Source organism: Hemibagrus wyckioides, linkage group LG26 (assembly GCF_019097595.1).
Source record: "Hemibagrus wyckioides isolate EC202008001 linkage group LG26, SWU_Hwy_1.0, whole genome shotgun sequence".
Classification (NCBI taxonomy): Eukaryota; Metazoa; Chordata; class Actinopteri; order Siluriformes; family Bagridae; genus Hemibagrus; species Hemibagrus wyckioides.
The window spans coordinates 19,962,409-19,983,587 of NC_080735.1; the positions used below are offsets into that span (position 1 = coordinate 19,962,409).

At 39.0% G+C, this 21,179-nt stretch overlaps 1 protein-coding gene across 1 annotated transcript; it reads left to right on the top strand.

Moving 5' to 3' along the window:
* Positions 1 to 16,950: 16,950 nt before the first annotated feature.
* On the top strand, positions 16,951 to 20,707 carry LOC131346707 (B-cell receptor CD22-like). The gene is made up of 8 exons (XM_058380282.1): positions 16,951 to 17,045; positions 17,922 to 18,257; positions 18,433 to 18,681; positions 19,247 to 19,504; positions 19,942 to 20,190; positions 20,306 to 20,387; positions 20,472 to 20,520; positions 20,615 to 20,707. The coding sequence occupies exons 1-8, from the start codon at positions 16,988 to 16,990 to the stop codon at positions 20,705 to 20,707; spliced, it is 1,374 nt and encodes a 457-aa protein (XP_058236265.1). The 5' UTR covers positions 16,951 to 16,987.
* The last annotated feature ends 472 nt before the right edge of the window (positions 20,708 to 21,179 follow it).

The window sequence follows — 21,179 nt, forward strand, 5'->3', positions numbered from 1 at the left end:
TTGGCTATGTAGTTCTGGCTATGGAAGGTCATTGGGAAGAAAAGTACAGTAGTGAGTGTCCAGCCTGTATAACAGTGTAAATTTGCTTTCCCCTCAAAATAAGTCAACACACAGCTATTAATGTCTAAACCTTTGGCAACAAAAGTGACTACACCCCTAAGTGGAAATGTCCAAATTGGGCCCAAAGTGTCAATATGTGGCCACCATTATTTTCCAGCACTGCCTTAACCCTCTTGGGCATGGAGTTCACCAGCACTTCACAGGTTGCCACTGGAGTCCTCTTCCACTCCTCCATGATGACATCACAGAGCTGGTGGATGTTAGAAACTTTGCACTCCCCCACCTTCCGTTTGAGGATGCCCCACAGATGCTCAATAGGGTTTAGGTCTGGAGACATGCTTGGCCAGTCCATCACCAAGGCAGTGGTCATCTTGGGGTCATTATCATGTTGGAATACTGCCCTGCAGCCCAGTCTCTGAAGGGAGGGGATCATGCTCTGCTTCAGTCACAGTACATGTTGGTATTCATGGTTCCCTCAGTGAACTGTAGCTCCCCAGTGCCAGCAGCACTCATGCAGGCCCAGACCATGACACTCCCACCACCATGCTTGACTGTAGGCAAGGCACACTTGTCTTTGTACTCCTCACCTGGTTGCCCCCACACACGCTTGACACCATCTGAACCAAATAAGTTTATCTTGGTCTCATCAGACCCCAGGACATGGTTCCAGTAATCTATGTCCTTAGTCTGCTTGTCTTCAGCGAACTGTATGCGGGCTTTTTTGTGCATCATCTTTAGTAGAGGCTTCCTTCTGGGACGACAGCCATGCAGACCAATTTGATGTAGTGTGTGGCGTATGGTCTGAGCACTGACCGGCTGACCCCCCACCCCTTCAACCTCTGCAGCAATGCTGGCAATACGTCTATTTCCCAAAGACAACCTCCGGATATGACGCTCAACACGTGCACTCGACTTCTTTGGTGGACCATGGCGAGGCCTGTTCTGAGTGGAACCTGTCCTGTAAAACCACTGGATGGTCTTGCCCACCGTGCTGCAGCTCAGGTTCAGGGTCTTGGCAATCTTCTTATAGCCTAGGCCATTTTTATACAGAGCAGCAATTCTTTTTTTCAGATCCTCAGAGAGTTCTTTGCCATGAGATGCCACGTTGAACTTCCAGTGACCAGTATGAGAGAGTGTGAGAGCGATAACACCAAATTTAACACAACTGATCCCCATTCACACCTGAGACCTTGTAACACTAACGAGTCACATGACACCGGGGAGGGGAAATGGCTAATTGGGCCCAATTTGGACATTTCCACTTAGGGGTGTAGTCAATTTTGTTGCCAACGGTTTAGACATTAATGGCTGTGTGTTGAGTTATGTTGAGGGGACAGCAAATTTACACTGTTATACAGGCTGGACACTCACTACTGTACATTGTAGCAGAGGGTCATTTCTTCAGTGTTATATAATAAATATAACAAAATATTTATAAAAATCTGAGGGGTGTACTCACTTTTGTGAGATACTGTATGTGCACTGAATAGCCACCTTCTGCATCGAGTTCAGTAACATTCGGCTTGCCATTTAAGCTATGCTTAGCCATGACACAAGTCACTACCTCTAACAGCTTCTAAAAAGTGAGGAGACTCTTCAGCTACAACCCACTTTTCATCATCCACATCAAGCTTATCAGAGCATGATGTGGACAACATTAAATCCTTGTTTGTCTCAGATGAAGTCGCAAAGTGAACATCCAAATCCAAAGTGGAGATTTCCAAGATTTCTGATAACACTTAGGATATGAAATGAATGCAATAATGCTGATGGTGTGGTGTATTCCTCAATTAATTGTCAATTGATGAATTTACAGTAGGTTCATCTGAGATGATTAATAATAAATGAAATTAAATAATAAAATAGAATAAATATATATATATTTTTTAAAAAACCACCCTGTACAAAGTATATACACAGTGTTAATTCTAGATTATTACCCCAACTGAAAACAACATTAACGATTTTTACTCTTAAATATAGGCTTACATTTTTAGGAATAAATTTGTTGTAATTTATCTGCTTTTTTATTAAACATAGGAGGCAAGGTCAGCAGCAGGTAACTCGATAAACTCTTTCCTGTTGTGCTATTAAAAGATTTATTTAGAAAGCTTCTTGACCATTCAGCTAACACAGGAAACAAAACCCGTGCTACATATCACATCAGCAACGAGTTTTAACCACACTCTCAGTTGCTTGTTGGACAAGAGGGTTGAGTATAAAAGGTAAGAAAATGTTTATTTCATTTTTTAAGTTACTAAATTCATTTATTAATCCAATATCTAAATTTCCTGTAGATAGAGAGGATCAACGTCATTTATTTTACTAACTTATAATTAACAACTTTTACTGATTGGCTTGCAGTGTGGCTAAATATAGAGATATATCAATATCATGATAAATTCTGGTTGGAGCCATAAGTTTAGATGTTAAACAATTTGTTAATTAGTTTATTTTATAAATAAATAGAAGTATCAACAAAACTTTTTTTTTACAGATTTCTCTCTCTCTCTCTCTCTCTCTCTCTCTCTCTCTCTCTCTCTCTCTCTCTGTCTTTCTCTCTCTCTCTCTCTCTCTCTCTCTCTCTCTCTCTCTCTCTCTCTCTCTTTCTCCTTCTCACACACACACACACACACACAAAATCAGCATTATCACTCCATTGCACACATTGTTTGAGACAGGTCTGATAATTCCCAACCAGCTATGAGCTGAATAATCTCTACAAATGGAAGTTACTTACCATATACGGTGATTTGGCTATACCATATATGAGTGTAACTATGCATGTAGAGAATGTAGAGGATTTATTATCCAAAGTACACAACTATTTGTAAAACCATGTGATAAACACCAGTTTTGTAGATTGTATGAACAGGTTTTACACATGGTATTATAAGCTGCTTTATACATTTTGATAAATTAGAGATCTGGTATGAGAAAATGGGAATGTCTTTATCTATTGGCTATGTAGTTCTGGCTATGGAAGGTCATTGGGAAGAAAAGTACAGTAGTGAGTGTCCAGCCTGTATAACAGTGTAAATTTACTCTCCCCTCAAAATAACTCAACACACAGACATTAATGTCCAAACTGTTGGCAACAAAAGTGACTCCACCCCTAAATGGAAATGTCCAAATTGGGCCCAAAGTGTCAATATTTTGTGTGGCCACCATTATTTTCCAGCACTGCCTTAACCCTCTTGGGCATGGAGTTCACCAGAGCTTCACAGGTTGCCACTGGAGTCCTCTTCCACTCCTCCATGTTGACATCACAGAGCTGGTGGATGTTAGAGACCTTGCGCTCTCCCGCCTTCCATTTGAGGATGCCCCACAGATGCTCAATAGGGTTTAGGTCTGGAGACATGCTTGGCCAGTCAATCACCTTTACCCTCAGCTTCTTTAGCAAAGCAGTGGTCATCTTGGAGGTCTGTTTGAGGTCGTTATCATGTTGGAATACTGCCCTGCAGCCCAGTCTCCGAAGGGAGACTGCTTCAGTATGTCACAGTACACGTTGGCATTCATGGTTCCCTCAATGAACTGTAGCTCCCCAGTGCCAGCAGCACTCATGCAGGCCCAGACCATGACACTCCCACCACCATGCTTGACTGTAGGCAAGACAAACTTGTCTTTGTACTCCTCACCTGGTTGCCACCACACACGCTTGACACCATCTGAACCAAATAAGTTTATCTTGGTCTCAGCGGACCCCAGGACATGGTTCCAGTAATCTATGTCCTTAGTCTGCTTGTCTTCAGCGAACTGTATGCGGGCTTTCTTGTGCATCATCTTTAGTAGAGGCTTCCTTCTGGGACACAGCCATGCAGACCAATTTGATGTAGTGTGTGGCGTATGGTCTGAGCACTGACAGGCCGACCCCCCACCGCTTCAACCTCTGCAGCAATGCTGGCAATACGTCTATTTCCCAAAGACAACCTCCGGATATGACGCTCAGCACGTGCACTCAACTTCTTTGGTGGACCATGGCGAGGCCTGTTCTGAGTGGAACCTGTCCTGTAAAACCACTGGATGGTCTTGCCCACCGTGCTGCAGCTCAGTTTCAGGGTCTTGGCAATCTTCTTATAGCCTAGGCCATCTTTATATAGAGCAACAATTCTTTTTTTCAGATCCTCAGAGAGTTCTTTGCCATGAGGTGCCATGTTGAACTTCCAGTGACCAGTATAAGAGAGTGTGAGAGCGATAACACCAAATTTAACACAACTGATCCCCATTCACACCTGAGACCTTGTAACACTAACGAGTCACATGACACCGGGGAGGGGAAATGGCTAATTGGGCCCAATTTGGACATTTCCACTTTGGGGTGTAGTCAATTTTGTTGCCAACGGTTTAGACATTAATGGCTGTGTGTTGAGTTATGTTGAGGGGACAGCAAATTTACACTCTTATACAGGCTGGACACTACTTTACATTGTAGCAGAGGGTCATTTCTTCAGTGTTATATAATAAATATAATAATATATTTATAAAAATCTGAGGGGTGTCCTCACTTTTGTGAGATACTGTATGTGCACTGAATAGCCACCTTCTGCATCGAGTTCAGTAACATTCGGCTTGCCATTTAAGCTATGCTTAGCCATGACACAAGTCACTACCTCTAACAGCTTCTAAAAAGTGAGGAGACTCTTCAGCTACAACCCACTTTTCATCATCCACATCAAGCTTATCAGAGCATGATGTGGACAACATTAAATCCTTGTTTGTCTCAGATGAAGTCGCAAAGTGAACTTCCAAATCCAAAGTGGAGATTTCCAAGATTTCTGATAACACTTAGGATATGAAATGGATGCAATAATGCTGATGGTGTGGTGTATTCCTCAATTAATTGTCAATTGATGAATTTACAGTAGGTTCATCTGAGATGATTAATAATAAATTAAATTAAATAATAAAATAGAATAAATATATATATTTTTTTAAAAAAACCACCCTGTACAAAGTATATACACAGTGTTAATTCTAGATTATTACCCCAACTGAAAACAACATTAACGATTTTTACCCTTAAATATAGGCTTACATTTTTAGGAATAAATTTGTTTTTAATTTATCTGCTTTTTTATTAAACATAGGAGGCAAGGTCAGCAGCAGGTAACTCGATAAACTCTTTCCTGTTGTGCTATTAAAAGATTTATTTAGAAAGCTTCTTGACCATTCAGCTAACACAGGAAACAAAACCCGTGCTACATATCACATCAGCAACGAGTTTTAACCACACTCTCAGTTGCTTGTTGGACAAGAGGGTTGAGTATAAAAGGTAAGAAAATGTTTATTTCATTTTTTAAGTTACTAAATTCATTTATTAATCCAATAACTAAATTTCCTGTAGATAGAGAGGATCAACGTCATTTATTTTACTAACTTATAATTAACAACTTTTACTGATTGCCTAGCAGTGTGGCTAAATATAGAGATATATCAATATCATGATAAACTCTGGTTGGAGCCATAAGTTTAGATGTTAAACAATTTGTTAATTAGTTTATTTTATAAATAAATAGAAGTATCAACAAAACTTTTTTTTTTACAGATTTCTCTCTCTTTTTCTCTCTCTCTCTCTCTCTCTCTCTCTCTCTCTCTCTCTCTTTCTCTTTCTCACACACACACACACAAAATCAGCATTATCACTCCATTGCACACATTGTTTGAGACAGGTCTGATAATTCCCAACCAGCTATGAGCTGAATAATCTCTACAAATGGAAGTTACTTACCATATACGGTGATTTGGCTATACCATATATGAGTGTAACTATGCATGTAGAGAATGTAGAGGATTTATTATCCAAAGTATACAACTATTTGTAAAACCATGTGATAAACACCAGTTTTGTAGATTGTATGAACAGGTTTTACACATGGTATTATAAGCTGCTTTATACATTTTGATAAATTAGAGTTCTGGTATGAGAAAATGGGAATGTCTTTATCTATTGGCTATGTAGTTCTGGCTATGGAAGGTCATTGGGAAGAAATGTACAGTAGTGAGTGTCCAGCCTGTCTAACAGTGTAAATTTGCTTTCCCCTCAAAATAAGTCAACACACAGCTATTAATGTCTAAACCTTTGGCAACAAAAGTGACTACACCCCTAAGTGGAAATGTCCAAATTGGGCCCAAAGTGTCAATATGTGGCCACCATTATTTTCCAGCACTGCCTTAACCCTCTTGGGCATGGAGTTCACCAGCACTTCACAGGTTGCCACTGGAGTCCTCTTCCACTCCTCCATGATGACATCACAGAGCTGGTGGATGTTAGAGACTTTGCACTCCCCCACCTTCCGTTTGAGGATGACCCACAGATGCTCAATAGGGTTTAGGTCTGGAGACATGCTTGGCCAGTCCATCACCAAGGCAGTGGTCATCTTGGAGGTGTGTTTGGGGTCATTATCATGTTGGAATACTGCCCTGCAGCCCAGTCTCCGAAGGGAGGGGATCATGCTCTGCTTCAGTCACAGTACACGTTGGCATTCATGGTTCCCTCAGTGAACTGTAGCTCCCCAGTGCCAGCAGCACTCATGCAGGCCCAGACCATGACACTCCCACCACCATGCTTGACTGTAGGCAAGACACACTTGTCTTTGTACTCCTCACCTGGTTGCCCCCACACACGCTTGACACCATCTGAACCAAATAGGTTTATCTTGGTCTCAGCGGACCACAGGACATGGTTCCAGTAATCCATGTCCTTAGTCTGCTTGTCTTCAACGAACTGTATGCGGGCTTTCTTGTGCATCATCTTTAGTAGAGGCTTCCTTCTGGGACGACAGCCATGCAGACCAATTTGATGTAGTGTGTGGCGTATGGTCTGAGCACTGACAGGCCGACCCCCCACCGCTTCAACCTCTGCAGCAATGCTGGCAGCACTCATACGTCTATTTCCCAAAGACAACCTCCGGATATGACGCTCAGCACGTGCACTCAACTTCTTTGGTGGACCATGGCGAGGCCTGTTCTGAGTGGAACCTGTCCTGTAAAACCACTGGATGGTCTTGCCCACCGTGCTGCAGCTCAGTTTCAGGGTCTTGGCAATCTTCTTATAGCCTAGGCCATTTTTATACAGAGCAACAATTCTTTTTTTCAGATCCTCAGAGAGTTCTTTGCCATGAGGTGCCATGTTGAACTTCCAGTGACCAGTATGAGAGAGTGTGAGAGCGATTTAAATTTAACACAACTGATCCCCATTCACACCTGAGACCTTGTAATACTAACAAGTCACATGACACCGGGGAGGGTAAATGACTAATTGGGCCCAATTTGGACATTTCCACTTAAGGCTTGGTCACACTACAAGACTTTAACTGTCGGCAGATCGCTTTGCTCTTCAGACTACATGACTTCACTGTATGTCATTTTGTCCTTGTGGTGTTCACACTACGCGACACTTCGTAAATGATCCACAAGAGGGGGTCACTCACCACACGATCTGACAACAACTCTTGTCACCCAATGCCTCAATGCTGTCCCCAAACCACGTTTTATCATGAAAACACACGCGACAGGTGGATCCGGAAATGACGCGAGACTTTCGGCTTGTTTTGAAAATGAAAATGTCGGCAGGAGTCTCGCTCTAAATACATGTTAATTTATTAAAATAAATGTTGTGTCCACACTATTTTTGAAGCCATGTTGCTGCTGCTGCTTTCCTTCCGGTGACCTCAACTCTGTTGACTTGCTCTCTCATTGGCTGGAGGTCGTAGCTACAACTGACTCCACGTGATGTCGAGTCGGCCGACCGTCCCAGATATTTAACATGCCAGATATCTTGATTTTGTCTGCAACACATCAGCGAGCCTCTTTGATGCGTCATTGAGTAGTTCACACATAAAGATTGCTGAGCGCTGATCACCCACTGATTTTCCCACGATCACAGACCGATCTGTCGGCCAGCTCGTTAATTTGCAAATCGGCCTTAAATTGGGCTTAAAATCCTGTAGTGTGAACTAGGCTTTAACTCACTTTTGTGAGATACTGTATGTGTCCTGTTTTGTGTTGGGTTTTTTTTTTTTGTACTTACTGTTTTTACACTGTCTTGTCTTTGCTCTGTTTGCACCTAGTTGCACACTTTGCACTTTATGTGGGTAGGACAAACTCCTGTCTTTGCTCTGTGTTGTTGTTTTTTGTGTTTTAAACTATATGTTGTATGTTTATGTAGCACCAGGGTCCTGAAGAAACATTGTTTCATTTCACTATGTACTGCGTTTTCTATATGTGGTTGAAATGACAGTAAAACCTTCTTGACTTATAGGGCAGGGTGGAAACACACAAACTGAGGAGTGACTATGTATTTTACATTTTCATCTGTCTTTTTGATGCCACTGGACGTTTAAAATTAACCCTCATTTGCACATCTTTCACCCCAATGTTTGCACAGAAAAGAATAGCTACTGCAAAACATAGGTTTTTAACTTACATTGGTCGACACTTTAATCTGTACAGTCTTTAGTGTCTGTTACTTATAGTTTAACTGCTGAGTTTTAGGTGTGTTATTGTGATCATTTTGATTTTCTGTATGTTGCTATAATGGATGCTAAACTAGATATTTCTAGTTCTATATAATGTTCTGCATAACTGCAGTGTTTTTACTTTCAGTGTTGAATGTGCTCATATTGAATTACTTCCTGAAAAATTACACCTATGAGTGATGAAGGGAAACATTGAAAACAGTGTGCAAGTGTATGAATTGTTTTGAAAAGTCACTGTTCATTACTACCCCATGTGGCAGAACAGCTGGTACACTACTGAACAATTCAATACTTCTTATTCAAGCTGCAGTGGTCAAGACTCTAAAGTAATCTTTTTTTTTTTATTCCCTGAACCTGTTCCCCATTTGGGAACCACTGAACTGAATGAGGGTCATTGCTGGAAATATTCTTAACTTCTAACAGAAGCCTATGGGAGTGTCACAACTCTCTCTCTGAGTGGTCAGACTGTGATTCAGCAAGAGGAAATGAAATGGTGTGAATATCAACACTTCTTAAACACAGAGTCTTACACTTCTTGAGAAGGTGGAGTAAAAAAAAACTTTAATGTTTAATATCATTAAATTACTAAATTTCCTCTTTATATGTGGCAGGAGCGAAGGGTAAGGAAAAGATGTTGGAAAAACTATACTAGCACATTACGCTAACAGATTTATCAGAGATACAACTTCACACTATCCAACTATGCCACCTAAGGAATTTCACCCAAGGAATTAACAATGCACAGGTTTGAATCACCAATACTGGTCAGAGACATTGGCCAGAATTCAACAATAGGTTGTTTATTGACAATTCTTTAATAAAACAGCATTAACTAAATACAATTGCATTAATTTCTTCATCAGTAGACCACAAAGGGTCAAAAGTCAAAGCAGGGAACTGGAGCCCACAACAGAGGCAGAGGATTACACTAACCTCTCTGCAAACATACCTTCCTTGCACACACACACACAAACACACACTCGTGAAGACGATCACAACACACTGTGAGGAAAACACCACCACCAAGGAAGGACTAGTCCTCTACCCCAAGTGCCTAGGCCCTGCTAAGACAAAGATGCACGTCAACAGATAGAACAATAAAATAACCTTTAGCTGGGTCTATCAGACTCAGCTAACCAGATTTACAACAAATACAAAGAAAAAAAAAGTACAAACTAATAAGCCCATTTGAATCATCCACAAAAACCTGAGCATAAAAAAAAATGCAAAAGAAAATAAAACAAAAAGGTTTCCAACCTTGAAAAGAATTCAGTAAATCAAAATATGTTCAACCAAACCAAAACAGAATCCATACAAAAATACAGAAAGAATATACAAAAGTAAACTAAAAGGTTAGCTGAATCCCCATATTGGAAACAGAACAGCACGGCCGACCAGAGCGGACTAGAGTGAAATTACAGGCACTCCTGGGAAACCTATAAGAAACGAGACCATTAGCTCATCGAATTCAGTCGCCCAATCCTGAATATATCCAACCATATTAAAACTTGCATACCAATCATTGAATGTTAAAAGGAAGCTTTCCGTAGGGAATTAAAGCAGGAAAATCCCAACCTGGTGGCTGCATCAGGCTCTCATGACTAAAACGTAAAAAAAGGAAATCCACAGGGTTCCAAAATATACACCCGTGCTTCGGAAACACATAACTCATTGAAGCTGCAAGCTGTTAACAAGCATTTACCTACATATATCCCATGCCTGCTCTGATGTCACATCCGGTTCGTACAATAATGACAATGACCCCATAAGCGAAGTATAAGGTTGGCAATAACAATCGAAAGTGAAAGCACACTCAGAAACCGCAGTCTCTAAAACATACATTAAACATGGTATTAATGATGCATGTCTCATAACTGAAAATACATACTTGTACGAAACTTCAATTCAATTCAATATATTTTGTATAGCGCCTTTTACACTGAACATTGTCTCAAAGCAGCTTTACAAAAGAAGAGAAACAGAGAAAGGGGAGGGGAAAAAATTAAAATAAAAAATAAAAAAAAATATCTAAATAACTAGAAATAAGAATAAATAAATTAATTTAATTATTAAACTATTTTATCCATATTTTATCCCTAATGAGCAAGCCTGTGGTGACAGTGGCAAGGAAAAACTCCCTGGGATGATATGAGGAAGAAACCTTGAGAGGAACCAGGCTCAGAAGGGAACCCATCCTCATTTGGGTGACACTAAACAGAAAATAATGTAACTGTAACTGATTAATGTTCTTTCTACAACAGCAATCAATGACTATGAGGAACTATTAGGTCAATGTAGTTTCTAAGGTCATTATAGACACTAATTCTTTGCTGTCACGGGCTGACAGATGAAATGGCAGATCTGTGACAGTGTGAAAGTCCCCAAGTGGCTCTGTCCATGGCTGTCTCCTGGTCCACATAGATCCATCCACAGCATCAGTGGGCATCATCAAGCGGCGAGACTCAGACCAGGGGTAGGGCAGTGGTCACACTGGAAACTGGCAAACACTGGGAGCTCAGGAGTGGGGTGTATAGCTCCACAGAGAAAGACAGAGGGAGAAGGAGAAAGATATTAAGTATGATTCTGATCATGTGATGTTTAAAGACAATGTAGATTATGTGTAAAGTGCAGGCAGGACTCCGGCAAGACTAGCTATGACATCATAACTAAAAGGGAGAGCCAGAAGGTGACAGACATGAAGGTTTCTCGGGACATAAAGTGTCCAACCACTTCACAGTCAGCAAACCTGAGTGACTTGTGAGGGTGGTAAGATGACAGCATCCAACACATCCCAGTACACCAAACACTCTATGACCATGAACCTTCCAGATCTGCTCCTTTAACTAAGAAAACTATACATTAAAAGCTTGACTAAACAAATGTATCTTCAGCCTAGACTTAAACACTGAGACTATGGCTGAATCCCGAACACTAATTGGAAGGCTGTTCCATAACTTTGGGGCTTTGAAAGAGAAAGCTCCGCCCCCTGCTGTAGCCTTTGCTACTTGAGGTACTACCAAGTAACCAGCACCCTTTGATCGGAGTAGGCGTGGCGGATCATAAAAGACTAAAAGATCGCTCAAGTACTGCGGCGCAAGACCATTTAGCGCTTTAAAGGTCAGTAACAGTATTTTATAATCAATGCGAAATTTTACTGGGAGCCAATGTAGTGTGGCTAAGATAGGGGTGATGTGTTCATATCTTCTGGTTCTAGTTAGGACTCTAGCTGCTGCATTCTGGACTAACTGGAGCTTGTTCCTGCTCCTGCTGGAACATCCAGACAGTAAGACATTACAATAATCCAACCTAGAGGTAACAAAAGCATTAACTAGTTTCTCTGCATCATGAAGTGACATCATATTTCATATCTTGGCAATATTTCTGAGATGAAAGAAGGCTACCCGAATGATATTATCTACATGAGCTTCAAACGAAAGACCAGAGTCAATAATCACACCAAGATCTTTTACTGCTGGACAAGATGAAACCAAAAGACCATCCACTGTTACTCTGTAATCAGAAAGCTCACTTGTAGCTGCATGTGGTCCTTGTACTAGCACCTCTGTCTGTCCAAGTTAAGCAGGAGGAAGTTAGTGGCCATCCAATGTCTAATGTCCTTTACACATTCTTCTATCTTAATAAGCTGGTGTCTCTCATCTGACTTAGTCGACATAACAGTGGAAGCTAATACCATGTTTATGAATAATTGCACCAATGGGTAGAAACTAGCATTGCTTTTACCTTACTGACACCGGTATCCACGTTCAGTTCCTATGACAACAGCGTGTTAATGACGCAACGGTCTAGTACAAATGACGTATTTACATTTTTAATTTATCTGCTTTTGCATTAAACATATGAGGAAAGTTGAGCAGTATGTAACTCAGAAAACTCTCTGCTATCATGCTATTAAAAGATATATTTAGAGAGCTTTATGACCATTTCTTCAGCTAACACAGTAAACAAAATGGTGTGCCACATGACACCAACAACACATCTTAACACATCTTAACCATAGAGTCAGGCTGTTTGCTTGTTGGACAAGAGGGTTGAGTAGAAACTGTGAGAAAAAGTTTATTTAATTTTTTATTTTACTAAATTCACTCATTAATCCAATGTCTAAATTCCCTAAAGAAAGAGAGACTCAAAGTCATTTATTTTACTAACCTTACAAATAAGCATATTAAACATATCATGTCACTTTGTATGTGGAGAACTCGTCAGTATTTAAATATTTTTTACTCTTTGTGTGTAAGTTCTGTAAACACGACAGTTATTATAAATAAAAACTTCTTCTGCAACATGACAGTTTTGAAATTTGATTATTCACACACATACATTCACAAAAAATAATGTAATTACTCGAGTCAGAGCTACTGTTATAGAATATCTTAAATATTTATGGTATTTATATTAATATTAATAATGTTTTATATATATATATATATTTATTAATATTAAATATTTCAAGTGCTTTAAAAAGATTTAAATTTCATTTTATTAAATATTGTACATGTGATAAGTAGCTGCTCATGACTGCCCCATGTGGTAGAGCAGTGGTACTGTACTATAGGGCAAGCTACAGGACAATTCAACACTGAACATTTCTGTTCCAGATAATGTTAAGGAGGACAGGAAAACAAATTATATCATCCATATTATAAATAAAACATGCAATTGCACCCTGCAGTGTGTTTTAGCTCTTGATTTAAAGTTAGACAGACAGTTTGACACATACTGGGTGTTGCTGAAGCAATAAGTTCATCTCTTCAAACATGGTGATTGAGGTGATAAAACCTTTTGCACATTTCAGCAGTGGTAGTAAACACAAGTACACAATACAAAAAACATCTGCAGTTAATGAAGCAAATTTCAGCAAAGACGCATTACTGGTCTCGGTGCTACAGATTCACACAGCCAATCAGCAACAGTCTTGGCAGGTGACATGCCCCCTACAAGCTGTGCAGCTCTGCATCTAAATCTATTTTAAGATGCACCTTTTATATGATTTTAAGTTTCACCTGTCAGCATCCTGTGAGTACCAAAGTCAGTAATTATTCCATGATGCTGATTTGATAAAGTGGGACTGAACTCCTCATAATCTATTTCCTGTCATTACACTTTCCTAGCAGTAGGGGTTTCAGCCTAGAAGTACAGGTACATCTCAAAAAATTAGAATATCATGAAAAAGGTCAATATTTTTGTCACTCAGTTCAGAAAGTGAAGCCCATATATAGATTCATCACACATAGAGTGAAATATTTCAAGCTTTTATTTCTTGAAATTGTGATGATTATGGCTTACAGATAAGGAAAACCCAAAATCCTGTGTCTCAGAAAATTAGAATATTACATAAGATCAATAAAAAAAAGGATATTTCAAACAGAAATGTCAGGCTTCTGAAAAGTATGTTCATTTCTATGCACTCAATACTTGATTGGGCCTCCTTTTGCATGAATTACTGCATCAATGTGGTGTGGCATGGAGGCACTCAGCCTGTGGCACTGCTCAGGTCTAATGGAAGCCCAGGTTGCTTTGATAGCGGCCTTCAGGTCATCTGCATTGTTGGGTCAGACGAGTTTGCTGGCCAATCAAGCACAGTAACACCATGGTCATTGAACCAGCTTTTGATACACTTTAGCAGTGTGGACAGGTGCCAAGTTCTGCTGGAAAATGAAATCAGCATCTCCATAAAGCTTGTCAGCAGAAGGAAGCATGAAGTGCTCTAAAATTTCCTGTTAGATGGCTGCGTTGACTGTGGACTTCAGAAAACACAGTGGACCAACACCAGCAGATAACATGGCAGCCCAAATCATCACTGACTGTGGACACTTCACACTGGACTTAAAGCAACATGGATTCTGTGCCTCTCCACTCTTCCTCCAGACTCTGGGACCTTGATTTCCAAATGAAATGCAAAACTTACTTTCATCTGAAAAGAGGACTTTGGACCACTGAGCAACAGTCCAGTTCTTTTTCTCCACAACCCAGGTAAGATGCTTCTGACGTTGTCTCTGGTTCAGGAGTGGCTTGACACGAGGAATGCAACATTTGTAGGTCATGTCTAGGATTCGTTTGTGAGTAGTGGCTCTTGATGCACTGACTCCAGTCTCAGTCCACGTCTTGTGAAGCTCCCCCAAATTCTTGAATGGATTTTGCCTGACAATCCTCTCAAGGCTGCGGTTATCCCTTTTGCTGGTGCACCTTTTCCTACCACACTTTTTCCTTCCACTCAACTTTCTATGAATATGCTTGGATACAGCACTCTGTGAACAACCAGCTTCTTTAGCAATGACCTTTTGTGGCTTACCCTCCTTGTGAAGGGTGTCAATGACTGTCTTCTGGACAACTGTCAATTCAGCAGTCTTCCCCATGATTGTGTAGCCTACTGACCCAGACTGAGAGACCATTTAAAAGCTCAGGAAACCTTTGCAGGTGTTTTGAGGTAATTAGCTGATTAGGGTGTGACACCACGACTTTCCAATATTGAACTTTTTCACAATATTCTAATTTTCTGAAACACAGAATTTTGGGTTTTCCTTATCTGTAAGCCATAATCATCACAATTTCAAGAAATAAAGGCTTGAAATGTTTCACTCAATGTGTAATGAATCTATATAATATATGGGTTTCACTTTCTGAACTGAGTGACAAAAAATATTGACCTTTTTCATTATATTCTAATTTTTTGAGATGTACCTGTATAATACATAATATATACATACGTACATACATAGAAACATATCTATCTATACACATATTAATCACAATCTCTCACTCGTGACGCACACACCAGGCCACCATTTCACGCAATATACTATTCACCCATTAACAGCACTCACTTAAACTTCATTTAATTGATTGATAACTTGAACTAATGGTCAAATGTAACATCACATGGAATACTTTTTCAAAGTTGATATTTTAAACATTAAATAGATGCCTATAAAACAATTTAACATCAGATGAACGGAGCTCATGAAATCGTACCTCTCCTCTCTAGTAACATTGCAGGAAAGAGGACGAACTCCAATTGCTCTGTGATTTGAAACTCTCACCTGTGTATGATGTCAGCCGATGTGCATACTGTGACTGTTTCCTTTAATAAGAGCGCAGAACCTTCTTTCAAAATAAAATACCTCCTTACAAATAATAATTAAAAATAAAATAGAGTAAATAATTAAAATCTATAATCTGGTGTAACAACATACTCCTGCTTCACTTGGTAACTTCAGACTGTTAGCTAAAATATTTAATGTAAATTAGAAGATTCTGTGTACCATGAAAACGAGTTCACTTTAAACCACGCATTTTCTCTCAGCAATGTATGACAAGCAGACTCTGGATGCTAGTTTAGTGTTAAACTCAATATGATCATAACTCGTTTTCATGTCAGAGGACAGATGAGGTGGAGCTGCTTCAGAACAGAGAGGGTGAGACAGGGAGAAACAGCAGCAGCACAACATAACAGGATGGTTATGTGCTGTATGAAGGGCCAGGTGATTTTGATTTGTTGGTGATAAAAGGGAAGAAGTGTACATGATAAATATTGAATACAGTTTGAATCTTAGCAAAATAAATGCTTTTCTTGTATGTTTAGATGTTTAGAACATTTGTCACAGCATCACATGGGTGTGGTTTCATATTATTTACCTGCTCACTTGTTGGGTGGGAGAGAAACAAAGAGTCAGGCCCTGATAATCCTTTGTTGACCATTTCCATAAAGTTTCAGTTGTCATGAACTTTTGTTTATTTTTATTTGTGTCATGCTTTCATATCAGAGGACAGATGAGGTGAAGAGGCTTCAACACACAGTTCATTAACGTCCTGTTCAAGTGATTTATTTTACATTTTCAGGTACAGTGGTTAGATTAAAAAGTTTGTTTAACAGTGGAAATTAAGTCTCACATTATTTAAATTTTATTCACACACAAAACATTAATGGTGAACATTTCTGACTTTATAAAATGATTCTCTCAAGTCTTAGTAATCGGCCCCTATTAAACAATAAAGAAATTAAGACATCATTTTATATACATAGTTTAGTAGCCTACTATTCTTTTGGCAGAATTAATCATTATAATCAACCTAATTATTTCCTGGATTTTGTATCACCATAGTCTCTAAATGTATATAAATGCAGGAAATGGGATTCAAATCAAAAACATTTTCCCCCATTTTGTGTCCCCTCCACTTCTCAAACCAAAGTTACACCCTTGTGTCTTACCTTTGTCATGTGTCCTATCAAAGCCAATAATTTGGAGTGTGTGCACATAGAGCTTCAGACACAACTTCCTCAATGAAGCATTCCCATTTTGATGCAGCATCTTGTTCCCTTCTCAGGGAACTCGGTTACATATGTAACCTAGTGTAGGTGTTTTTTTGTTTGTTTTTTTACTTACTGTAAGTATGTTTTTCTTTTTATTTAACTGTATATAGAACCTTCAACAATGATGTCCCTCAAAATCGTGTTGCCACTTGACCTGATCTTTCTACTGGTGAGCTCAGGTGAGTCACCCATTGCATCAACATTCACACTTGAAATTTTTATATCTTGAAATTACAGCTTGATTTTATTTATTAAAAAATACACAAACAAACAAAAAAGATATTTTTAATTATTAACACAGGGCTGGGTGCGTTTTACCTTGCAGATGTATTATATCCTTCAGTCAGAAGACATGTCAGAAAATGTGTAAAATGTCATAAAGGTTAGAAAATATTATTATTAAAATCGTACAGTCAGTTCCAGCTGTGTAGCCAAGAGGAAAGAAATTATATATTATATACAGTATTGATTAAATATGTATCAAATAGCTTGACAGTTAAACTATTGGGATTTTTCTGAGGTTTACCATATATTCCATTGTGTTAATAATAATAATAATAATAATAATAATAATAATAATAATAATAATCATCATCATCATCATCATCATCATCATCATTATTATTATTATTATTATTATTATTATTATTATTATTATTATTATTATTATTATCTTGCACAGCCACTGGTTTGGGTGGTTGCATTTGGTTTATAAATATATAAATAAATAAATATCTACATACAATTTATCATCTGGAAATTAGATGATATGCTCTCTGAACAAAATCTGACAAAATTTATTATCCCTGCTAGCCCATTAATGCAAGCTACCACAATCATAGTTGTAAATCTGAATTGACAAAAACTAATCTTAAATAATAGTGAACTTGTCCTAAATTCCTGCACACAGTTTTCTTCCAGTGGTGAAGAATAGTTTTTATTTCTTCAACCTGGAGTTCCAGAGGAGAAAAGTGAAGCTGTGAGCTAACTGAGTGTTTGATGGGGTTCAGGATAATGACCTCTAATCACCTCTTTCATCTATCATGTTTCAGCAGCTCTGGGGACTGAATGGAGTGTGAAATACAGCCAAAGAAATCTCTGTGCTTTAAAAGGATCTACAGTGTTTATGAACGGCACTTACACACACCCAACACGTCTTACAGTGAAAGACAGGTTTTGGTTCATAAACACAGTTAAGGGTAAAGAGCCGACTGATCTGTGTAATGAACCAGGTTACTCAGGTAGAGTGCAGTATTTAACAGATGGACAGAATCACTTCTCCCTCAGACTGAGTGATGTGAAGAAAACAGATGAACAGATGTACTACTTCAGAATCACAACAAACACAGCCAAATACACTGGTGATCCTGGAGTTACACTCACTGTTACAGGTAAATAAAATCATCTTATTTTCTACATACATCATTTCTTAAGTTTCTTATCAGATTACTGAAGTGGTTTTCTTTAATGTTTTTACTACACATCGACAGAGCAGAGATTTAAAAGTAGATGCATTAATGGTTTATGACAGCTTTTGAGGAATTCATGTTTCTCTTGTTGTTTAAGATCTTGATGTTCAGATCGCTCCTGCAGAAGTGACAGAGGGACAATCAGCCGTTCTGACCTGTAAAACCACCTGCAGTCTGACTGATCCAACATTCATCTGGTACAAAAACAGCCATCATTTAACCACAAAGACCAGCAAGAGAAATGAAGTCCGTCTGCAGTCAGTCAGCAGTGAGGATGCAGGCAGTTATAGCTGTGCTGTAAGAGGATATGAACATCACTCTCCTGCTCAAACCCTCAGAGTCAGATGTGAGCTTTATTTACATTTTTCTTATATGCATTAGATCCTGATAGATCATAAATCACTTCATATTTACAGGAGTAAAAGACAAGTACTGATGTAAGTAAGTAAAGAAAAGAAAAATGACATTGTCTAAGACCTTGAACTGTCTTCATTGTCCTTGTCCTGGTAGAATGTATAAATATTTATTATATTAGCATGTAATGTAAACAATCAGGTGACTAATTACTTTAGGCATTTCAGCACAACAAATCTATACAGAATCCCATCTAATCCAAGCAAAGGGAAAAATGCAAATAAAGACATGATACAATGGTGACTGAGAACAATCACAGTATAAAATATCCTCAGAATTATGACTATATAATTGTACTAAAGTTGGTTTTACAAAGTTTAATAAAATATATTAAATAAATACATATAATTTATTACAATATATAGCCAAGTCACATGGATAAAAGCAGTGAGATAAACTAAACACTGTATCTAAGAACTGATAAAACAAACAACAACAAAAAAAAACACTAATTGGCCATGAACTGCTTTTTTCACTCTTATCATGGAACTCTCTAGATCGTCCAAAGAGAGTCTCAGTGTCCATCAGTCCCTCTGGTGAGATTGTGGAGGGCAGTTTAGTGACTCTGACCTGCAGCAGTGATGCTAACCCACCTGTGAAGACCTACACCTGGTATAAGCAGGCGACATCAGTAGGAACAGAAAAGACCTACACCATCTCCAAGATCAGCTCCATGGACACTGGAGAGTATAAGTGCAAGTGCAGTAATGAAGTCGGACATCAGGAGTCCAGCAGTGTGTCTCTAAATGTTCTGTGTAAGTTAAAGCTGAAGATCTCCTCACAGCCAATAAGAGCTAAAACTGTCATTGATTTACTTAAAGTGTTATCTTTCTGTCCATTTTAGATCCTCCAAAGAATGTCTCAGTGTCCATCAGTCCCTCTGGTGAGATTGTGGAGGGCAGTTCAGTGACTCTGACCTGCAGCAGTGATGCTAACCCACCTGTACAGAGCTACACCTTGTATAAGCAGGCGACATCAGTAGGAACAGAAAAGACCTGCACCATCTCCAAGATCAGCTCCATGGACACTGGAGAGTATAAGTGCAAGTGCAGTAATGAAGTCGGACATCAAGAGTCCAGCAGTGTGACTCTGAATGTTCTGTGTAAGTTAAAGCTGAAGATCTCCTCACAGCCAATAAGAGCTAAAACTGTCATTGATTTACTTTAAAGTGTTATCTTTCTGTCCATTTTAGATCCTCCAAAGAGTGTCTCAGTGTCCATCAGTCCCTCTGGTGAGATAGTGGAGGGCAGTTCAGTGACTCTGACCTGCAGCAGTGATGCTAACCCACCTGCACAGAACTACACCTGGTATATGGAGAAAGAATCATCACCTGTAGGATCTGGACAGAGTTACAGAGCTGGACAGAGTGGACAGTACTACTGTGAGGCTCAGAATGAACACGGCTCTGACAGATCAGCTGCAGTGTCCATCACTTTTAATGGTGAGGATGATGATTTTTCATTCCTGTGTGATCACTTTTCTGTTCTACATCATGCACTGTGGGTGACGTTTTGAAGAAAATGTGTGTGTGTGTGTGTGTGTGTATACACTATTAGATGTTTCTGTGATGGTGTATGTTACTGTTGGACTCGGACTTTTTGGGCTTGCAGCTCTTCTCTCTGCACTCTTCTGGCTGAGGTGAGAATATTTGTGTTGATGAATTCATCACTAATGACTCTGAAGATGATTACACTGGGTAAATATTTGACTTTATGTGAGCAGAAGCAGGAGACAGAAGAAGAAGGCAGATGAAGATGAAGGTGACAATCAGGTGAGTTATTACAGAAAAGTCCACCAGATGGGTGCTTTGTTCATATTAATAATTATGAACATTATGATGAGCAGAACCTGCTCATGTTCTCCAGCCCTCCTCTCTGCAGAAACCTGAGCCGAGCGCTCAAGACGACACGTATGCAAACGTCGAGTTACTACAAACACATGCTGTAAGTGTTTACTGAAAAATAACTGTTACATTAAATGATGAATATTTTATTGTTGTAAATCTAATTAATATTAAATTCAGCTTTTTGCAATGAGGTTTATGTTTTATATTTACTTTTAGTTACATACTTGATTCTTTAAATTCAACATCCTTATTTCAGATTTCTCTTCCCACTGCTCCTGCTGACACGCCCACATCCCCTGACTATGAGAATATTGCAGTGAGTTTGAGATTTTGATCTCTGAATCACCACTAGATTAAAGTGTCATTTCATAATAAATATTTTTATATGTGCTACGATACACATCTTTAACTCCAACACTACTTTTATATTCATTTTCTAATTAATAATATTAATGAACATAAATCAGAGTGTGTGTGATGATGACTGATGTAAATAAAAGTTATTAAAGTGTTGTGCTTTAACACACATTTCTGATGTTTCTCTGTGTTTTTCAGACCTTGAGGAACATGATGAATAAATAAAT

Coding starts and splice junctions, on each gene's coding strand:
- LOC131346707 (XM_058380282.1), top strand. CDS start 16,988: ATGATGTCCCTCAAAATCGTGTTGCCACTTGACCTGATCTTTCTACTG. Junction 19,505..19,941: donor TGTGTCTCTAAATGTTCTGT/GTAAGTTAAAGC, acceptor TGTCCATTTTAG/ATCCTCCAAAGAGTGTCTCA. Junction 20,388..20,471: donor TCTGCACTCTTCTGGCTGAG/GTGAGAATATTT, acceptor TTATGTGAGCAG/AAGCAGGAGACAGAAGAAGA.